The sequence below is a fragment of the Gallinula chloropus genome (assembly GCF_964237585.1).
Source record: "Gallinula chloropus genome assembly, chromosome: 4".
NCBI lineage: Eukaryota > Metazoa > Chordata > Aves > Gruiformes > Rallidae > Gallinula > Gallinula chloropus.
This window is the reverse complement of record NC_140088.1, coordinates 4,142,714-4,161,011: the sequence shown is the minus strand read 5'-3', so window position 1 is coordinate 4,161,011 and position 18,298 is coordinate 4,142,714. Positions and strand designations below refer to the sequence as shown.

General features: G+C 51.9%; 1 protein-coding gene across 1 annotated transcript; it reads right to left on the bottom strand.

The window, feature by feature from the left end:
* Window positions 1-482: 482 nt before the first annotated feature.
* NGB (neuroglobin) lies at window positions 483-4,909 on the bottom strand (the record flags this gene model as incomplete). Its single annotated transcript, XM_084262886.1, has 4 exons — window positions 483-629; window positions 1,752-1,871; window positions 3,336-3,447; window positions 4,803-4,909. 4 exons carry the CDS (start codon window positions 4,907-4,909, stop codon window positions 483-485), a joined length of 486 nt encoding a protein of 161 aa, XP_084119012.1.
* Window positions 4,910-18,298: the final 13,389 nt, after the last annotated feature.

Sequence of the window (18,298 nt, the reverse complement as noted above, 5' to 3'; positions counted from 1 at the left end):
CTGGAGGGACCCCAAATCCACCCCTGTCACAGCTGAACTGGACAGGAGGAAGCAGTGAGTGGTGCCAGGCCAGGCAGGCCTGCAGCACGGTAACTGGGATCTGAGGCCAGCGATGCCGAGAGGCCTACGCCAGCTGCCAGCTGACTAGGGTGGGCAGCAAGGGGCGGGAAGATGAGCCAGCTAAAACCCAGGGCAGCTACATGGGTGTCAGTGCTTCAGCTCGCCCGGAGGAACTTGGGGCAGGGTGCTGTACCTGTGCTGCACCACTCCTGGGCGTTGCTGCAGACGTACCCTGCCAGCCCTGAGCAGAGGCAGAGAAGCAGGGCGGGATCACGGGGAGAGCTCTGAAGCACACACGACTGGAGGAGACAGCGATGGGCCGGTGCACAAAGACGGAGGTGGAGAGAGGCAGAGAGGGGGACGTGAGCACTCCCTCTGCCCAGGGCTGCTGCGTGGTCAGAGGTGGGGATGGCTGACAGGACCTAGACTCCTTCTGGGAGGGTCTCCCAGCCACGTCGCATGGCTTTCACCACAGCACCGTAGAGTTTGCTCCAGGCCTCCCTCATGTCTGGGTTGAAGGCAGTGCCAAGGCATTTCTCCAGCATATACAGCAAGGACTCACCAACAGTCTGCAAACCGAAAGGGAAGCGTCAAGCTCAGCACCAGGGGACAGCACAACACACAGCCTCTTCTTACTTTGCTGCCTTTTTGGAAGTCTCCCATTGCAGGGCAGCTGCTCCTTCTCTACCAGCGGGACCAGGACGCCCCATCCCTGGCTGCTTAGGGGGAGCCCAGAGCCAGCCCACACGATCCCCTTCCCCTGCCCTGTAGTGGCTTTCACCTGACACCCCACACCCTGGGTGAGCAGGGAGTGCAGGCAGGGAGCAAGGGCTGACACTACCTACACAACACCAGGGGAGAGGTAGATGTCCATCCTCCATGGCTCCCAGATGCGGGTAGCCAGCCCCATCCCCTGGCACAGCAGCAGAACTGAGCAATGCGCTGATGCCAGGAGTGTGGGTCAGACCCCAGGCTGGGCGCTCAGGGCCTGCCTCACCACCTCTTGGGGCTCTCCACCAGGCACTGCTCCTCATGGAGCTGCCAGCAACCCCACCCAAGAGTACCTGCTCAGGGCTGGTGGAGGTCACTACTCCAAGAAGAGGGGACCCTGCATCCTCTGAAAGGGACCAAAGCTAGCGCTATTAGGAGGGAGTTGTGCATCAGTTAGAAACCTTCCTTTCAACCTACCCTTCCCCACTGCATTATCCAGCATTTCTGCCCAGGCTCAATGGCAGGAGAGGAATAAGCAATGTTTTAATATGAAGGATGCTTCTGGCTTACTGCCATGGAGGAAGCAGGAGCTGAGGTGCAGAAACCCCATCCCAGTGCAGACACAGGGAGAGGTGGATGCTCCTGAAGTTTGCAAAAGCTGAGCTGGCAGCTCTGTGTCACAGGAGATACTGCAGTGCCCCAGATCATGGTTCTCTTCAAACAGGGGAAGGAGCCTTGCTCCCTTCTGTCCTTTCTCCCTGGGCTTCCTTGGGGATGGCAGAAAACGAAGGGGGGCTGAAGGGTTTCCCTAATAAAGCCAATGTCACTACACAAGTATCAGCAGCTTGGGGGCTGCCCTGAGCCACCAGCTTTGTCTCCAGACAGCTGAACCCAGGTGGGCCCAGAGGGATGTGGACAGTCAAGGGCTTAGGCAAGCCTGCACAGACACCACCTCAGCAGGGCAAGAGAGGACACCTCACCGAGAAAGACTCGACCTTCACACCAACTGCCTGGTGCTTCTTCCCGAGGTTGCAGAGATACTCTTCCAGGCAGGACAAGTTCTCCAGGTGGCTCACAGCAGCATCGATCACCAGCATCACCTGCAGGAGCAGGGGCACAGAACAGCATTACCAGCAAGACTCTGCTGCCCTCACAGACGCACAAAGACCCTTCTATTTCACCCTTCTCAGCCAGATGTTCCACCACAGCAAGCAGCACTGTTGAGCTCCCTGTCCCAGAGGGGGTAGCCAGCCCTAGAGCAGAGCATTTGCAGGCTAAGATCTAATGCTGATGCAGTCATTACAGCTCTTAGGGCACTAGGATAACTGCAGGTAAGCCCCAGAAGTTTTCAGGACTAGACCTTCCAGCTAGAATCCAACCATGAATAAGGCAGCTCAAATTCTAAGATCAGGCAGGGTATTTCAGGTACTTTCTACTATTTAAGGTATTTCTAAGATCAGGCAGGTATCGAGGTCTAAGATCAGGCAGAGATGGGGTGGATAGGACAGCCTGGTCTGGTAAAGCACATACCACCATGATCTAGCAGAATTGTGAAAAGTCAAATGGAAACAGGATAGAGAACAGTTAACGAGGGATGGAGGGAACAGACACACCAAATTAGAAGAAAAGATTAAAACCAGGGCACGGTTAGCCTGGCAAAGCCACGGGGTGATAGAATTGTGCTCTCTAACTTCAACAGGGAAATTATCTCCAACAAGAGCAAAGAGCTATTTCAGCTCAGGGCAATAACAGCAGAAGTAAAAATGGACTTAACTTTGCCAATAAACAGAGGCTGGAAAATAACAAAAAGCTCGCAGCTATCAGAGGAGCACAGTCCTGAAACAGCCTTTACAAGGCCAGGCAAGTGAGGCACCAGAGAGGAGCCAGCCAGCTTATGAAGGCATCTGCACAGCAAGGCTGTGCTCTGCCCTGGTGTGCCCACTCCTCAGGGCTCAGCAAAGGGTCTCCACTGCACCGGGTGCAATGCTGTCCATGCGTAAGCTCCTCCCCGTGTCATCAGCACTGCTCCTCGTCCTACTTCGGGGTGAGGCAAAGGTGTATCACAGCAGTCCCCCAGGGGCTATCTGAGAGCTAGTGTGGGCCTTCTGGCTCTGCAGCCACACCAACAGCCTCTCCACAGTCATGGAGAGAGCCTGGCTCACTGCCCAGCTCTATGCTGCCTCCTGGACAATATATGTCCAAGCAGAGGGCTTCAGTCCTTGTCTGGACAGAAGCAAGCTCACTAAGGCACTACTGCCACAGGAGGTGGGGGAAGTTTCCATCTTTCACAAGAGGCGATTCCCCTCTCACATGAGGGCATGAAAATCAGCATGGTGCCTCTTACCCACCACAGCCCACGTATTCATTCCCTTCCCACTGCTGCAGGGCACTTTGTCCTGGAACAGCACCTTCTGCTGGCATAAGTGACCTCCAGCTGTTACCATCTCAGGAGGGGACTTCCCAATCTATCCCCAGTCAGATCTCTTCCATTCCCAAGCCATTGCCCAAGGGCTTCCTCCTCCACAGGGGCCATGCTCCAGCCACTCCACAAGCCCCTCTCTCACCTTCCTGATGTGATCCAGGAACTCGGGGGCGGAGAGGCACTCCTGAGGGCTCCCAAACTGCTTGCAGTTATATTGGAAAAGGGGCAACAGGTCAGGGTCCAAGTCAAACAACCTGCAACAGCAAGAGAGAAATGCCCATCTTCTCCCTTCCTCAGCTTTATTTAGAGTCCTGCTCACCCCAGAAACAGCCCCTTCAGCAGCCCTGCCATCCTCACCTCCCTTCCCACCTATGGATCCCTTCCCACCTGTAAAGGACTCGGAAGTTCTGAAGTCTTAGTTTGGGGTAATCCAGGTTACCAATGGTTGTGAAAGTCTCTGTTTCTCTAGCCTGCAGCTCCAACTCTCACATGCGTTTATGGCACCTGAGGACCAGTCATGCTTTGCTGGAATTCCTTCAGCCTGGCCCTTCTCCCCAAAGGCTTGGTTCTTGTCTCAACATTTCCCATTCCCACTTCACGATCTCCTTGAGCCCCAAAGCTCCCAAATCCAGGGAAGGCCTGCAAGCTCCAGCAGCTGACTTGCCTACTTGAGCAAGGGAACGTGTAGAAACTCAGCTGTGGCCCTTGTCTCCCCACCATCAGCAGCTCCCATTCCCCCGTCCTCTCCTCACCATCCTCCCTGCCAGCATGTGCCAGGCACACACACACAGGACTGGGTAGTGGCCACCCAGGCAGAAACCACAGGCTGACGCTGCCCGTGGAGGCCACAGGGAAGTCAGACAAGACAGTCTCTTGTCTCCCCATCCTGCAATTAAACTACTGCACCCCTTTACCCCCCTTAAAACTCCCTAGCACTGCTGGCACCGCTTGCAGCCCTTCTCTGCCACGTTCGGCTGCTCTGCCCCGCTCTGGGAACCGGTCATCAACTCTCCTTCTTAAACCACTTTTCATAGGGGTTGGGGTGGTTTTTTTTTTCCTCCCCTTTTTCTCTTCCCACAGTCGAGACGCTGATGAGCGCAGGAGAGACGCGGAGCTGGGTTTCAGCCGCGCTCCCCAACACACCCTTCCCTCCGCTCGGACACTGCCTCCCTTCCCCGGGCAGCCCGGCCCTTGCCCGGGGCTGCAGAGCGGGGTGCCGGGGCCAAACGAGGAGCTGGGTCCCCCCTTCCCTGCGCTCCCCACAGCTGGGCGGGCGCGCAGCAGAAATAACGGGGCAAGGCGGGGAGATCAGCGGGCAGAGAGGCGCAAAAAACCTGCCCGCCTCACCCTCCCGTCTCCCCGCAAGAAAGTTCTCACTGGCGGAGGGGTGGGGAGGCCGGGAAGAAGCACGGGAAGGACGGCGCGGCGGAGGGGCTCCAGCCCCCGGGGCGGGGAGGGGCGGCGGGGTGAGGGAGCCACGGCCGGGGGAAGGGAAGAGTCCCTCTCCAAGCAGCGGCGCCCGTCCCTATCCCCTGCCTTCCTCCCCCCTGCCTTCCTGCCCCCGGCTCGGTGGGGTGTCCGCATCCCGTCCCCGCCGCCCCGCGCTCACCTGGTGAAGAGGACGAGGCCGTGCTGCACGGGGCTGCCGCTCACCCGCTGCCAGCTCTCCCGGATCAGCGCTCGCTGCCTGCCAGACAGCAGCATCCCGCTCTCCATGGCGGGGGGAGGAGGGGGACGGGACGGGGGGGAACAACCTGCCCCTCGCCGCCCGAGGCCAGGCGCTGGCACCGCTCGCTCCGCGGGCGGAGGGGCCGCCGAGCGGCAGCCGCCCGCCCCTCGCTCCGTCGGGGGAAGGAGGGGAAGGAGGGGAAGGGGGGGAAGGAGGGGAAGGGGGGGAAGGAGGGGAAGGGGGGGGGCGCCGCCGCCCGCCGCTGCCCCCTCGCATCGCCGGGAGGGCGGCGCCGCGCTCACCTGGGTGTCCCGCCCCCTCCTACCCCCGAACCCCCTCCGCGGGGGGCACCCAGCCTCTCCCGCAGCTCCCCGCCGCCCCCCTCCTCCAGCCGGGGCTTCCCCGGCCCCCACTTTCCCGGTAAGGAAGAGCTCACCTTACATTTGCCTCTCAGAGGAAGGAAAAAGAATCCCACACCCCCCCACCCCCCCCCCGCCCCCAAAGCACCCCCGGGCTCGCAGGGCAGAGGAGAAAGTTTGTAGCGGGTTCACGGTTGCCGTTTTTCCCCTCTGGCTGAATTTAGGAGCGACGCAGCAGGCAGGGCGCTGCCAGAGAGGGGTCCGGCACCCCGGCGTCTTCAGTCGCCGCTCAGCACAGCTGCCTCCACGCTCACCTCGCCGCGGAGGTCCTGAGTGATGCTCCAGCAGCTTCCCCCAGGCTCAGGACGCCCCGCAGGCACCTGCTATCTCCGCAGGCAGATGCCGTCTAGACACTGCAAGATAGATACATGTTTAATTTAAGGCTAATTAAGGCAGCTGAACCAGGCAGAGTTGTTAATAACAGATCAGAAGACGTGTCATCTTTTTCAAACGCGTTCAGGGCACCCAGCTCCCCTTTATTGCTCAGACAAAGGGAAACGCTGCTGTCAATTTGGCCGCAGGATTTAGGCAGCACGGGGAGACAAAGCAAGAAGGGGTGAGCCAGGGCTCAGGCAGCACAATAGAGAGAAGCCAGAGCAGCCACACGAGTAAAGGTTTGCAGAAGGATGTGAGCAACACAAAAGCACAAGTAGCACTGAAACCATCGCAGTCTGCCCTGAGGTAACAATTGTGCTGATCTGCTTACAAGTGCTGGTTCTGCACATCTGACTTTAGTTCTTGTAATCAGGGGAGAAGACAGCAGCCTCTGACCCAACCCAGGAGCACATTGGCTCCATGTAGGTAAAAAGGAGGCTCTTCTCCTCTAAGTACTGAAATTAATCCCTGGAAGGAGCCAAGTTCAAAGGGACGATGCTACATTCCCAGCCCCAGCTTGTCTCTCAGGGGCCAGAGTGGCAGCTCTGACTGCAGTGACAACAGGCAGCTGCCCGAGACACGTCTGCAAGGGCCAGAATGAATCACCTTTTTCTGGGGATTTTGAGACCCTCCGCTCTTAGCACAGACCAGACAAGATGCTGTATAGGAAAAGCTCCCTATGCACTAGAGGAAGCTGGAGAACCCTACCTTCTTGAGGAGACCAACAAACTCACAAAGAAAGCAAACTGCCAGATGGGAATGGGAGTCTCACAGATGCTTCAGATCTCTGGCTGCCAAGCCTGAAAACAAAAAAAATTATGTTCCAGGTTTGCCATGTTTTGGATGCCACTGCTGGGAAAGACTTCATTAACCTCAAAGGTCCCGGGTCCTGGAAAAATGCAAGCGGCTTTCCTTAAGAATACAGCGTTTCAGCTTTCATGAGAACTAGGAAAAGCCTGAGAAGCATGTGATTGCCACACACCAATATCCTCAGAGACCGGGGGTCCATGGAAAGCGTTCACTCATGCAGAGAAGTCACCAGCTGCAAGGCCAGGGCTGGAACACACAACTTGCCAGCCCTCAGTGCATCCTGTGGTTGGCCTCCCTCTTCAGGTCCACGACAAGCTCCCACTAAGAACAGCATCTCAGCCAGGTGGTTGCAAAGGAAACGTTCCCACTGGGGGCTGGAGGTAGCTTGGTGCAGTGACAACTGCCAGAGCTGCCAGGTGTCTGATGGAGCAGCCCAGCGGCACATGAGGGGTTAACACGAGCCAGGCAGCCAACGCCAGCCTGGCAGGGCCAACGCAAACATTAACCTCTAGCTATCTTGCAGCTGATCAAGCACACCAGTAGGGAGCACAAACTGTCACCCTGTGTGCATCTGCACAGGCTGCTCTGACGTTTCAGCCTGTTGTCACAAGCACACAGCCATCCGTGGAGCTTCACCAGCTCCTGCCTGGACGGTTCAGCCTGACCCTGTGGATGAGAAGGGGCAGCAGGACAGGCAGTGCTGCTCTTCACTGCGCTGGAAAGGAGAGTGGAGAGTCCTCCCTAGACCACAGGGCACAGAGGAACAGAGTCAGAGCAATTACGTGCAGTCAGAGTGGCAACAGAGGCTGAGGATTTGCCTAGCAACATTTTGAATGCACTCAGAGCCGGCTGGTAGGGGAGGAAGAGAAGCACCACAAAAGCAAGTTGTTGTAGTTAAGAGGGATCAGGTCCTAAATCTGACTTGGGATATGGGGCACCTTTCCTTGGGTCCATGCAGGCACCACACCAGCTATCACATCCCAGAGGAACACTGGAAGACAGGTTCAGCCGTTGTTCCTGGTGGCAGGGGTACCGCAGACAATGGCAGCGAAGCCATGACAGCAGGGGAAAACAGTGGCTCTTGTCCAAAGTCTTCCCCCCCACCTTCCTTCTGTGCTGCAGATGGTGGCTGCACGCTGAGCGCTCGCAGACAAGGCACAAGAGTCAGAACAGACCAGGCAGTACCAGCAGCCACAAAAGTGGGGAGAGTGACGTGTCTTCTCCCTGTGTGCAACACACGGCTGCCCCAGCTGGGGGAAGGGGCAATGGGCCAGTGATCCTGCTGCCTACCTGTTGGCACTCCAAGCCGGTGCTGGTATGACACTTAGAGTCTAAGAACCAAACTAAATTCATCCCTTCCCTGCCTCCCAGCACCGGCTCCTCCCGGGCAGGGTACAGGCAGACTGAGGAGCTGGTTCCCCACCTCCCCTGCCCCGCTGAACAGCGAGTCCATTCCTTTGCCAGTGCCCTCTGGCACTGTACATGCCCTCTCCCTTAATGAAACCAGCAGCTGTTTCCCTGTGGCAGCAAAGGTCTTACAGCACAGGAGGGATTTGAGGTGGGAGACAGGGAGAGCTCAAGGGAAGGAAACATCTGAACTGCCATTCAGGTGACTTGAAAGAGCGAGAGCTGGGGAGACACGGTGCCCTTCCCTCCACACACAGCAGCTTCTCCCTCACAGCTATGTGGCTGTCAGAGGAGTTCCTCCTGCTGCCACGGCACCGAGATGCTGACAGCATAAGTGGGGTCCAGAGAGGATTTAAAGTACAAGAAAAACACAAACAAGCAAACCTCCCTTTTTGTTCAAGTGTTCTGGGAGCCTTCAAGCATGAGGAAGCCCCGGGATGCACCAAGAGGCTGGGCACTGCAAGCATCTCTGCAGTCTGAAGGCTTCCTGTGCTGGTCCCCAGCTCCCTTGGCTCCCAAGCCAGGCAGCTCATTTCTTTTCTTGTGATGTTCTTGGATTTCTACAAGACCATCCCTGGAGCTGTCATGAATGAAGAACCAGGTCAGCAGCACAGGCTGCTTCAACATCATCTTTAGGCCACTTGGAAAAAGGGGAGGCAGATTTCTGGAGAAACCCACTGACCTCAAAGAAAACAATAAAGCTCTTGTGCTTCAGCAGATCACAGATCTGTATGTTTTAATTCACAGTAGGTCTCATTTCTGTAATCAGTGCCCCGTCCAAATTGTAGAACCACCACTTATAACTGCCCCTGCCAAGTGCCAGCTTTACTTGTTCAGTGCCTCAGTTTACCCACAGGGACAGAGACGTGCCCAGCCTCATAAAAGGGTGTGACAGAACTGTGAATAATCTCACAAACACCAATCCACAACCCCGCACTCAGGGTTCAGGGTGCTTGGAGAACAGACGCCCCTCCCCAGGAACACCCTAGCAGCCTGCCCCTGGGATGGCTGCTTTGCATGTGCTGCTGTGGCACTGTCACGTTTTCATCCCAACTGCTGTACCAACACCCCCAATTCCCTCCTCCATGCCCCCCCCACACCCTGGCTGTTCATTTCCAATTCTACATCTGCACCTCCTCATGAATAATGCCCCTCTGATCTCGCTGCTCCAGGCTCTCTGCTCACTCCGCAGCTTCGCTAATCCCCTTTCTTCCCCCTTTCCCCAGTATCAAAACCACAGATCACAAGGGCTCCTCTTGTCCCCAGACTCCCATCTCCATCCTCAGGTGGGAGCAGAAGTCGTGCAAGTTCCCAGCAGCCTTCTGAAGCCACCCCCTCAGGCCATGGTGCAGCACAGCTCTGTAGCAAACAAACCACAAAGTGCAGTTGCATAACAAGAAGTAAGAGAGAGGCAGGAGGGAATAATCTTGCCCATAAAAAGATGAAGGCAACAGCTGCAGAGCTCACTGGCTGACAATGTGCCTGCAGGGAGAGCAGGGCAGCACCACCAACCTTCAGGATTTGGGCTAAGTGGAGAGGGATAGGCAGAGGGAGGAGGAGCGATGTGTGGGAGAGGATTCAACAGCAGAGTAAATCAAAGACATGTCTTTTAACTTTGATTTGCACCTAGACATCCCCAGGTTCATCTTGGATCTCCCAGGGCCATCTGGGGAAAGTTTGTCCAGGCAGGTGAAAGCAATCCAAGGCTGACAGGGCAGGAAGCAGGGAGAGAAGCCAAAGGGGACCACAGGAAGAGCTACTGGCCTGAGTAGTTCTGACTTACAAGGCTGTTGGACCAGGCCTGGCACTTACAGATGCTCAGACTGAACCTCAGTGGTTATTCACCTTCTGCTCTCTAGCACAGTGATAATCCACCAGCTGTTACCTCCACCAGACTATGAACTCCCAAGAAGCAACCACTACCTTATGCCCCATCCCTAGGTAGGATGGAAGCCTATTGCTTCCCTGTGAGATTCCTTTTCTGCATGAGGTCCTCTCCTTCTTGTCTAAGTCACTCCAGCTTTGGGGCTCTGTCAAAAACACTTTCCAGCTCAGTGAGAAGTTTTGCCCCTGCAAAATCCAGAGTTTAAAATGCCTAAGCTTTTGTCATGGTTTGACCCCAGCCAGTGGCTAGGTACCACACTGCTGCTCCCTGGGGGGTTGGAGAGGAGAATACAGGTACTACGTATGTGTTGGGATAAGGACAGTTGACTGGGACAGCAAAGGAAGAGGAAAACAACAGCACTAATACATATAAAGGAATGTAGAAAGCAGGTGACCAGAACCATCCAGAACCTCATGCCCAGCTGGTTCCAGAGCAGCAGCTCCTCCTCCCTGGCCAGCTCCCTCCTTATGTATTCTATACCATGACATCACAGTATGGAATACCCCTCTGGCTAGTTTTCATCAGCTCTCCTGGTGGTGTCCCCTGGCTGCTTCTTGTGAAAACTAACTCTATCCCAGCTGAAAATGAGAACAGATTTGAGTAAATACTGTGGCTCTGTCTTGAGAGTGATGCACTTACTTCATGCTGTAGTGTATTTTCCAGTCCCTGAGTAACTAGAAGGATGTTAAACAGCAACTATTAGCAATAAAGAATTCAAGTCAGCAGGCACAGATAACTTGCACCCATGAGTGCTACAGGAGCTGCCTGGGGGTGTCTATCTCCAACACAACTGTTTTGTTTTGTTTAATAATGCTTAAAACAAAGAAATTGCAGCAGAGACAGAGAGTGGCAATATTTAAAAAGTCCAAGCAGGATGATTAAGTAAAGAGGAAACCTGACAAAAATAAAACCCAGCCTAATGAAAAACCCAGTAGGGAGTTAATTCTAAAAACATCTGAAGATGGGCGTGCAGCATTTCAGAGTGATCCATCAGCTCATGCCTTTCCCTCTCTGACAAGCAGTGGTCTAATTCTTGAATCCCTCTCTTACTGCCTGTGTCCTGACAGTTTTTCATTAGCTTTGGTATTCCTCATTATGTCTTCATTGTATGAAGCAGCCTTTCTGCTTTCCCCCTCCGCACGACTCTCCCAGCAGCCCTTAGGAATCTGAGTTCTCACTTTCTGGATACTTCTCTTGGGTTTGAACTCAATTAAGAACTTGTTATCTTCCTCTTGTTTGTCTCTTCCTGGCCTTGCTTTGCACTGGCACAGCTGATGCTGCTCTTGTCTGTCCTTTCAATAGATCTTCTCAGACTTGCTTCCAGTTGGTTGACCCTCACCTGAACGTGAGCCAGCAGCGTGCCCAGGGGTCAAGGAGGCCAGTGGCATCCTGGCTTGCATCAGGAGTAGTGTGGCCAGCAGGACCAGGGAGGGGATCATTCCCCTGTGCTCAGCTCTGGTGAGGCTGCACCTCGAATACTGTGTTCAGTTTTGGGCCCCTCATCACAGGAAAGGCATCGAGGCCCTGGAGCGTGTCCAGAGAAGGGCAATGAAGCTGGAGAAGGGTCTGGAACACAAGGCTTACGAGGAGTGGCTGAGAGAGCTGGGACTGTTTAGTGTGGAGGAGGCTCAGGGGAGAGCTTATTGCTCTCTAGAGCCACCTGAAAGGAGGTTGTGCTGAGCTGGGGGCAGCCCCTTCTCACAGATACCTAGTGATCAACGGCTGCAAGTTGCACCAGGGGAGGCTCAGGTCAGAAATCAGGAGAAATTTCTTCTCAGAAAGAGTGGTCAGGCATTGGAACGGGCTGCCAGGGAGGTGGTGGAGTCACCATCCCTTGGGGTGTTCAAGGAAAGGTGGGATGGGGTACTCAGGGATGTGGTTTAGTTAGTAATATAGATGGTAGGGGGATAGTTGGACTGGATCTTGGGGGTCTTTTCCAACCATAATGATTCTGTGATTCCATGGGATTTTGCCTGGAACTTATTAAATTGTTTGAGTTCACTTTCTTCAGCCACATGGGCTTCATTTGGCTGTTCTCACACAGTTGAGCAGTATTAAATAAAGAGCTTATAGGCGTCATTCTCATCTCGACCAACTCCTCCCTACCTCTCAGCTGGTTTCCTCCTCTATCTTGGAACCAAATAGTTATGGTCCCTAAAACAATCCAAAGGATCAGCACACTGCAAAGGTGGGATTTGGCTGACCCAATGCAGATGCCTTCCTATGGGCAAGTAACCTAAACTCCCTTTCTGGTCAACAGAGAAAACCAGGTACTTCAGAACCACCTCATCCTAAACTGGGGAAAAAAAAAGGTCAGATGAATGAGGCCTGAAAACTGCCTCATCAGCTGTGAGACAGCAGGATGACTACCCTTGGGTGAAACCTGGAGATAAAACAATGACTGCAAGAAGGATAAATATGGGAAAAGCAATTTACAGCAATCATAACACTTGGGAGACCAGACCCATTCAGATGAAGCACCACATTTCTGTGTCCAGACCAGAACTACAGAGTTAGAGACTAGAAAAACAACTCCAAAGCATACAACCACCTCAACCCTGGGATGTAAACCAGGAAGCAGTGGGAGAAGCAGTAAGGATTTATCTCAACATAATGGAACTGGGGAGACTTGTTGGGAAGCAGCATTGAGTTTGGGAAACCACGTGGGTAAAGTGAAGAAAATCAGAACAGAGGCAAGGGAGATTTGAGGGCCAGAGAAAGCACCTTGCACTGCAAGTCTGCCTGTGGTTAGCAGCAGCTTGGAGACAGAGCACCAACACTAGGACAGTAAGTAGGCTGTAAAAAAGCCTCATTCCCATTGAGGAACTTGGAACAGGGCAATGGCTGGAATCCGAAGCCTGGCAAGTTCAGAGCACACACAAACAGATGCTAAGAGCATCAGTCACCAGTGTTCACCCACATGAGATCACTTACCTGAAGAAAGAAGCCATTCTCCCCTTGGAGGGCAGTGAGGAGTAAAATTTTACTTCAGGTATTACGAGCATCTTCTGAATGTCTTGTCCTTGTCATCTCCCTACACTCTAGCACAGCTGCTGCAGCAGCAGTCCTCTTGCCAGAAGGACACCCCTGATCAGACAATACCCAAAGCCCATCCTGCACCTTCTGGAGCAACACAAGATACCAGGCTTCTCAGTCACCACCCATTACTGTACTGCATCCCTTTGTGCAGACCACAGCCCAGTTTCTGGCTGTCCTGGCTTTGCTTTAGCAGCCCTTGGAACATGTCTAAGCAGACTGGCTGGTTCTCCTCCAGCACAGATCTGGGCATCAAATAAGCAGGCTGTATTTTGTTTTTCTCCCATCTATTTCCACCCCAAGGAGGGTAACCCCTTGTTACACCCTACTCACAGGCTGATGCTGCTCTGTCACTACAGCTGGGCGTACAGCCAGGTTCTGATTCACAGCATTCCAGTTTCATTACAGACTCCAGCATTTAGTTCACAGCAAGGGCATCCTTTGTACCCAACTGTGCATCTGCCTGATGTTGTGGACACCACACATCCAACCTCAGAATGGCTTACAGAAAAATGCTGGGGTCCACAACAAAGTGGAGTGTTCAGAGGCAACCTGTGAGAGACCTGAGGGATATACTCATTTAACCTGACATATTACAGTATTTACAATGTAAAGCATCTTCACCCTGGAGAAATAAACCCACTTCAACAGACAGCACTTCATCCTCATCCAAATGTTCCTGCTGTGCTTCTATCAGCACATTGCTGGGACTGCAGTAAACCCCAACCTCCTAGAAGTGCAGTCCAGTAACATTTGTATGCTGGAAGGTGATGTAGGTCACCACTGTCAGAGGTCACACTCTCCCAACTGGTCTATTTAAAGTTCATGTTGCTACTTGAAGCAGGTATGTGAGGAAGAGAGGAAAGAGGGAACCACCCCCCCCCCCCCAACCCATCCCAAGATCTAGACACAAAGGAAACACTTGAAAGTAGATGTTATTTATTAGAAAATTAAATTCCCAGTTCTACTTCATTCTCCATGATGTCCTGTACAAAACACATTTATAGCTCAAGAGAACATTCTCCCACCCACACCAATTGGTGCAGAAATTACACCTTAGAAGAATTAGAAGACATTCAGTTCATGGATACACACACACACACACACATTAGTAAGAAAGGTTCAGGGTATTGGACAGAATTACAAAAGATCCACTCTCACTGCTGCTCCAAACTCTTGCTCAGTCAGGGGGGAGTTCTCCAAGGATGGCTCTAAACAGGGCCTCTTGTACAGCACAATGCACCTGGCAAACTCTGAGGACCAATTACAAATTCAGGAGTGGTTTCTGTGCTAGTACATCCCCTATCTCAGCTATTATTTGTGGCAATCACAGCCCTTGGCATTCAAATAAAGAGCATAAGGGAGTTCAAGAAGTAAACCAACTCAGAACCACGGTCTCACTACATTACAGACAACAATTTTCAGTCAGTCCTGCCTGCCTGCAGCCCACAGCCCCCCAAAGAGAGCGAGTGTGCCATGGGGGTGGTGTTCTTATCTTCAGCCATCCTCTCCCTGCAGGAAAGAGCCACATGATGTTCTAACAGTCCACAAATTCCTGCTCTCACGACACACACTTGCCAATACATGGAGTGCATGACCCAGGAGTGGTCACTTGCTGTAAAGGGGGGTGGAAAAGAACAGAAAATCTTACCGATATTCCCCAGCTGGTGGAAGCACAGGGCACCACTGAGGGGATTTTCACATTGCCAGCAGGATCCTGAGAGAAGGAAATGATGTTACAAAGCTACTCATGCACAGAGCACAGACCCAGAGGGCAACTAAACCAGGCACAGCCTCTGGAGTCACTAGGCATGGCAGTGGAGAGTTTCCAGTACACCCCTGTGTCTCCACGTCGACAGCTGGCTCACTCTGAGTCTTTAGGAAAAGATTCTCAGAGGGATACAGGAGGGAACTGTCAAATTGCACATTTCTTTACCTTTTCATAACAAGGTTCTGGTTTTGCTCTCAATGCATGTGGCAGATATTCAGCCACTTGGGAATCTAGGAGGTATCTTGTTCTACCTCTTGTTCAGGCACCCATACAAAATGGGTGTACAGCCTAAAAACTGGAAGAGAACAAAGATATGTGCTGTACTTTGGGCATGCTTGAAGCAGCAGGCAGAAGAAGGGAGATATGAAGAAAGGGAGACCTTATTCAAGATGCAAAGAAGAAAACTCTCTGCAGACAAGAAAGCAGCAGTGGCTCTCCCACCTACAGAGCTGCAAATAGCGCTGGTAAGTAGCCCATGACATGAAGCCCTCCAGCTGGACCAAAGAAAACCTCAGCACAGGAATCCCCATTCAAATCCTCCCCCAAATCATCTCTGTGCCTCATAGCATGAGTAGTCCAGTTCTTGGAAACAGGCCAGTCCCTGCTGCTGGAATAGGTTGGGTACACGTATGTCTCCTGAGGTGACTGTTACCAGCAACCTTTTAAGAAGGATGGATTGTCTAGGATGAAGCCAGATGAGCCAGAGGCCTTCTATCTCAAAAGACTGAAGAGGTGAAAATAGAGTTTACACACAAAAAAGAGAATTTGAAGCAGGGAACCTTGCAGCCTGCAGCTTTTTGTGATTTGAACCCAGGGATACAGTTAGATGAAACACTCTGCCAGTGATAAAAGGAGCCCTGTCAAGCCAAGTTCAAAGAGAGCAGCTGCTCCAGAGAACAGCATCTTCTGGCCTCAGAAAGCATCATTAGCTATTTTCCACATGACTGCAGAGGACGATTAATAAACAGCCCTCAAAATGAACCCAAACTCATTCCACAGGCACCAATGGGAAAGCTGAACTGAAGCAGCCCTGATTCCATTCAGAAAGCAAAGAGCACCCTGCACCCATTGCCTCTCATCTGCACCACTCTGAGACATTTTAAATTACAGTCAGCAAAGGAATCCTAATTATTGTATTTTATTGACCTCAGGGAATACTGGGTACTGTTATCTTCCAGCCATGGCCTGGTAGGGTTTGTTTTGAGCACCAAATATTGAAGGTCAACTTCTAACTAACATTTTTTTCAGTATTTTTCTACTGAAAGAAGACAGTGGAACATCACTTTACACTTACTTGAAAACCCAATCCTTGAAGTCCAGAGGCTACAGACGAAATGTCTGCCCTCTTGTCTTCAAAGGCAGACCTTTTAATGCTTTTTAACTCCAGAATAAAGTAAAATAAAATAAAATATTCTGATGGAGGTTGCTCCCTCTTGTGGAATAGCTAAATGTTTTTTCCCACTATATGCCTCTAACACCTTATCAGCACCCAAGGCTTAAGAAATTAGTCCCAATGCTATTTAAGTGCTCTCAGAGGGTTTCTGAAATGGCAGTCCTAAAGAAAAATAAGCCTCTGTCTGTAGTGAAACAGAAGCTGGGCTTGTGCACAGGAAGGTGTGATGACAGCAGTTAACCAAGCCCTACTGTGATTATTAGCAATAAAGGACAGATAGAAGGTCCCTGGCCAAGGACCACACTGGCTCATTTTCCTCAGGCAGCTCCTACAAAGCTGAGCCCTTCATATTAACTGAAGAATCTGAGGTAACTGAGTTGATTTTTGCTGTTCCACAGATTTAAGTCTGTGAATAGAGACAGTTAGAAACTGTCACTCCAAAACACAAGTTTCTTAGGTCTTTTTGTTGTTAGTGTTAAGGGCAGGTGAGGGCTGGAAAAACCCCTGCACTTTAAATGATGACTTTCATCCCTCCCCCTGGCAACAGGATGACCTTAGGGAAAGCTGATATTCAGGAGAGCAAAGCTTTGAGCAGATAATCTCACCAAGAGAAGATGCTGAATCACGTTGCTACAAAGGCAGCAGCTACTGCCTGCCTGCCATGCTGCCAGCAGCTGGCAATTCACAGCTGCTGGCAGATCAGGCAGCATCTGAAGAAGTTTGGAGCCTTCTCCCTCCTCCTTCTTACCTATATGTCACTTCTTCCAACCCCTGGCTCATGCAGGTGGGAGCACTTCCTGCAATAGCAAGGGGAAAAGAATCATCAAACCCAGCAGCTAATTAGTGCAATGACTTCCCACCATGTGTTACCAGCAGGTGACTAACTCAAAACCTTTAGAATCAAAAGCAAAGGTCCACACCATCTGAGTTATACAGGAACCCACCTCTGGAGAGAGGAGTGACAGACCAAGCCAGACCCTTACAGTGGCCAGCAGCTGCTTTACTGAACAATGCCAGGGATCCCTACCAGAGGAATGAAGACAAGTCTGACTGTCACAGTCCCCCCCACAGAACAACTGTGCTAATACACCCCTTCTGTGGTGTAGGAAACACATTGGAATTCCAGGTCTGGGGAGAGAAATGAATGCACAATTTGTGGTTAGACAGACACACTCACCTACTGCTCTCCCTGTACCTGTAGTTTTGATGTAAGGCTGAGAAGCAGAGAAAGAACTTTGAAATGAAAGGCTGGAGTCCCTTCAAACATACACAAAGGAGTTCTGCAAATATTGCCTCTTGAGATGGGAACACAGCTGGGGTCTAAGTGTTCATGTTGGATGCTACACAGTAGAAACCTTGAACTGTTGCAAGAAATTGAAACTGGGTGAAGAATAGGAGATGGAATAAAAGGAACATTTACAAAAACAGACCTAATACTGAAGAAAGGCACCTGATAAAGAGAATTCCACTTCCTTGGAAGAGGTGGATTCAACTTCCAAGGGCTCCTGACACTTGACAAACAACAAATTTTTGCCTGGCCTCATATTTCCTTCAATACAGTGATTTGATGTTCAGCCATCTATGAGAGGGAACTTGCTCAATACTGGAATACAGTGTGACACTGACAGCCACTCCTGAGGATGCCACATTCACGATGATGAAGCCTTCCCCCACTGCACAGGTACTGGCACTTGAAATAGCTGGGATCAAAAGATGAATGACAGCTGTTTGTAACATTCCCAAGCTATCATTTCAGTCCCTAGCACACTCCCAAAAATATGGTCTTCACAGCATACTGGGGCAGAAAAATACATCACCTATTGCCACTGTAATTTCCTCAGCAGTCTCAGCCAGAACTGCAAAGAAGCTACAAAGCACTGAGCTGGAACAGTCTGGCTCTGAGTGCAGGCCTGCTAGGTGATAGTTATAAATGATTAAAGGTGACCAGAAAGCAAGGCAGGATACAGGAATAAACAATCTCTGCCTCCTCTGTCTGCAGAGAGCCTGGGAGACAGGCAAGGCACAGCGGCTCGGGGTAGTTCAAGCAGACCCCTTTCAAACAACTCCTAAAAATTCAGGGGTCAGAACAAGAAAATGCAGCCAGCCAGGGCAGGGTAAAAGGGAGGTCCCAAACTTCTGGAGCTTTCAGAAACCCTGCCATAAGAAAGGTTGTTAATCATTATAAAATCTCACACTGTCATGGTGCTTAGATGACAAGAAAACACACACACACACATGAACATGCAGCTACACACAGCTGGTCTGACTGCTGGAATGCCACTGCTGCTGCACTGATACATATTGCTCAAAAGAACTTGAGATTTAAGCAGCCAGTGTTCC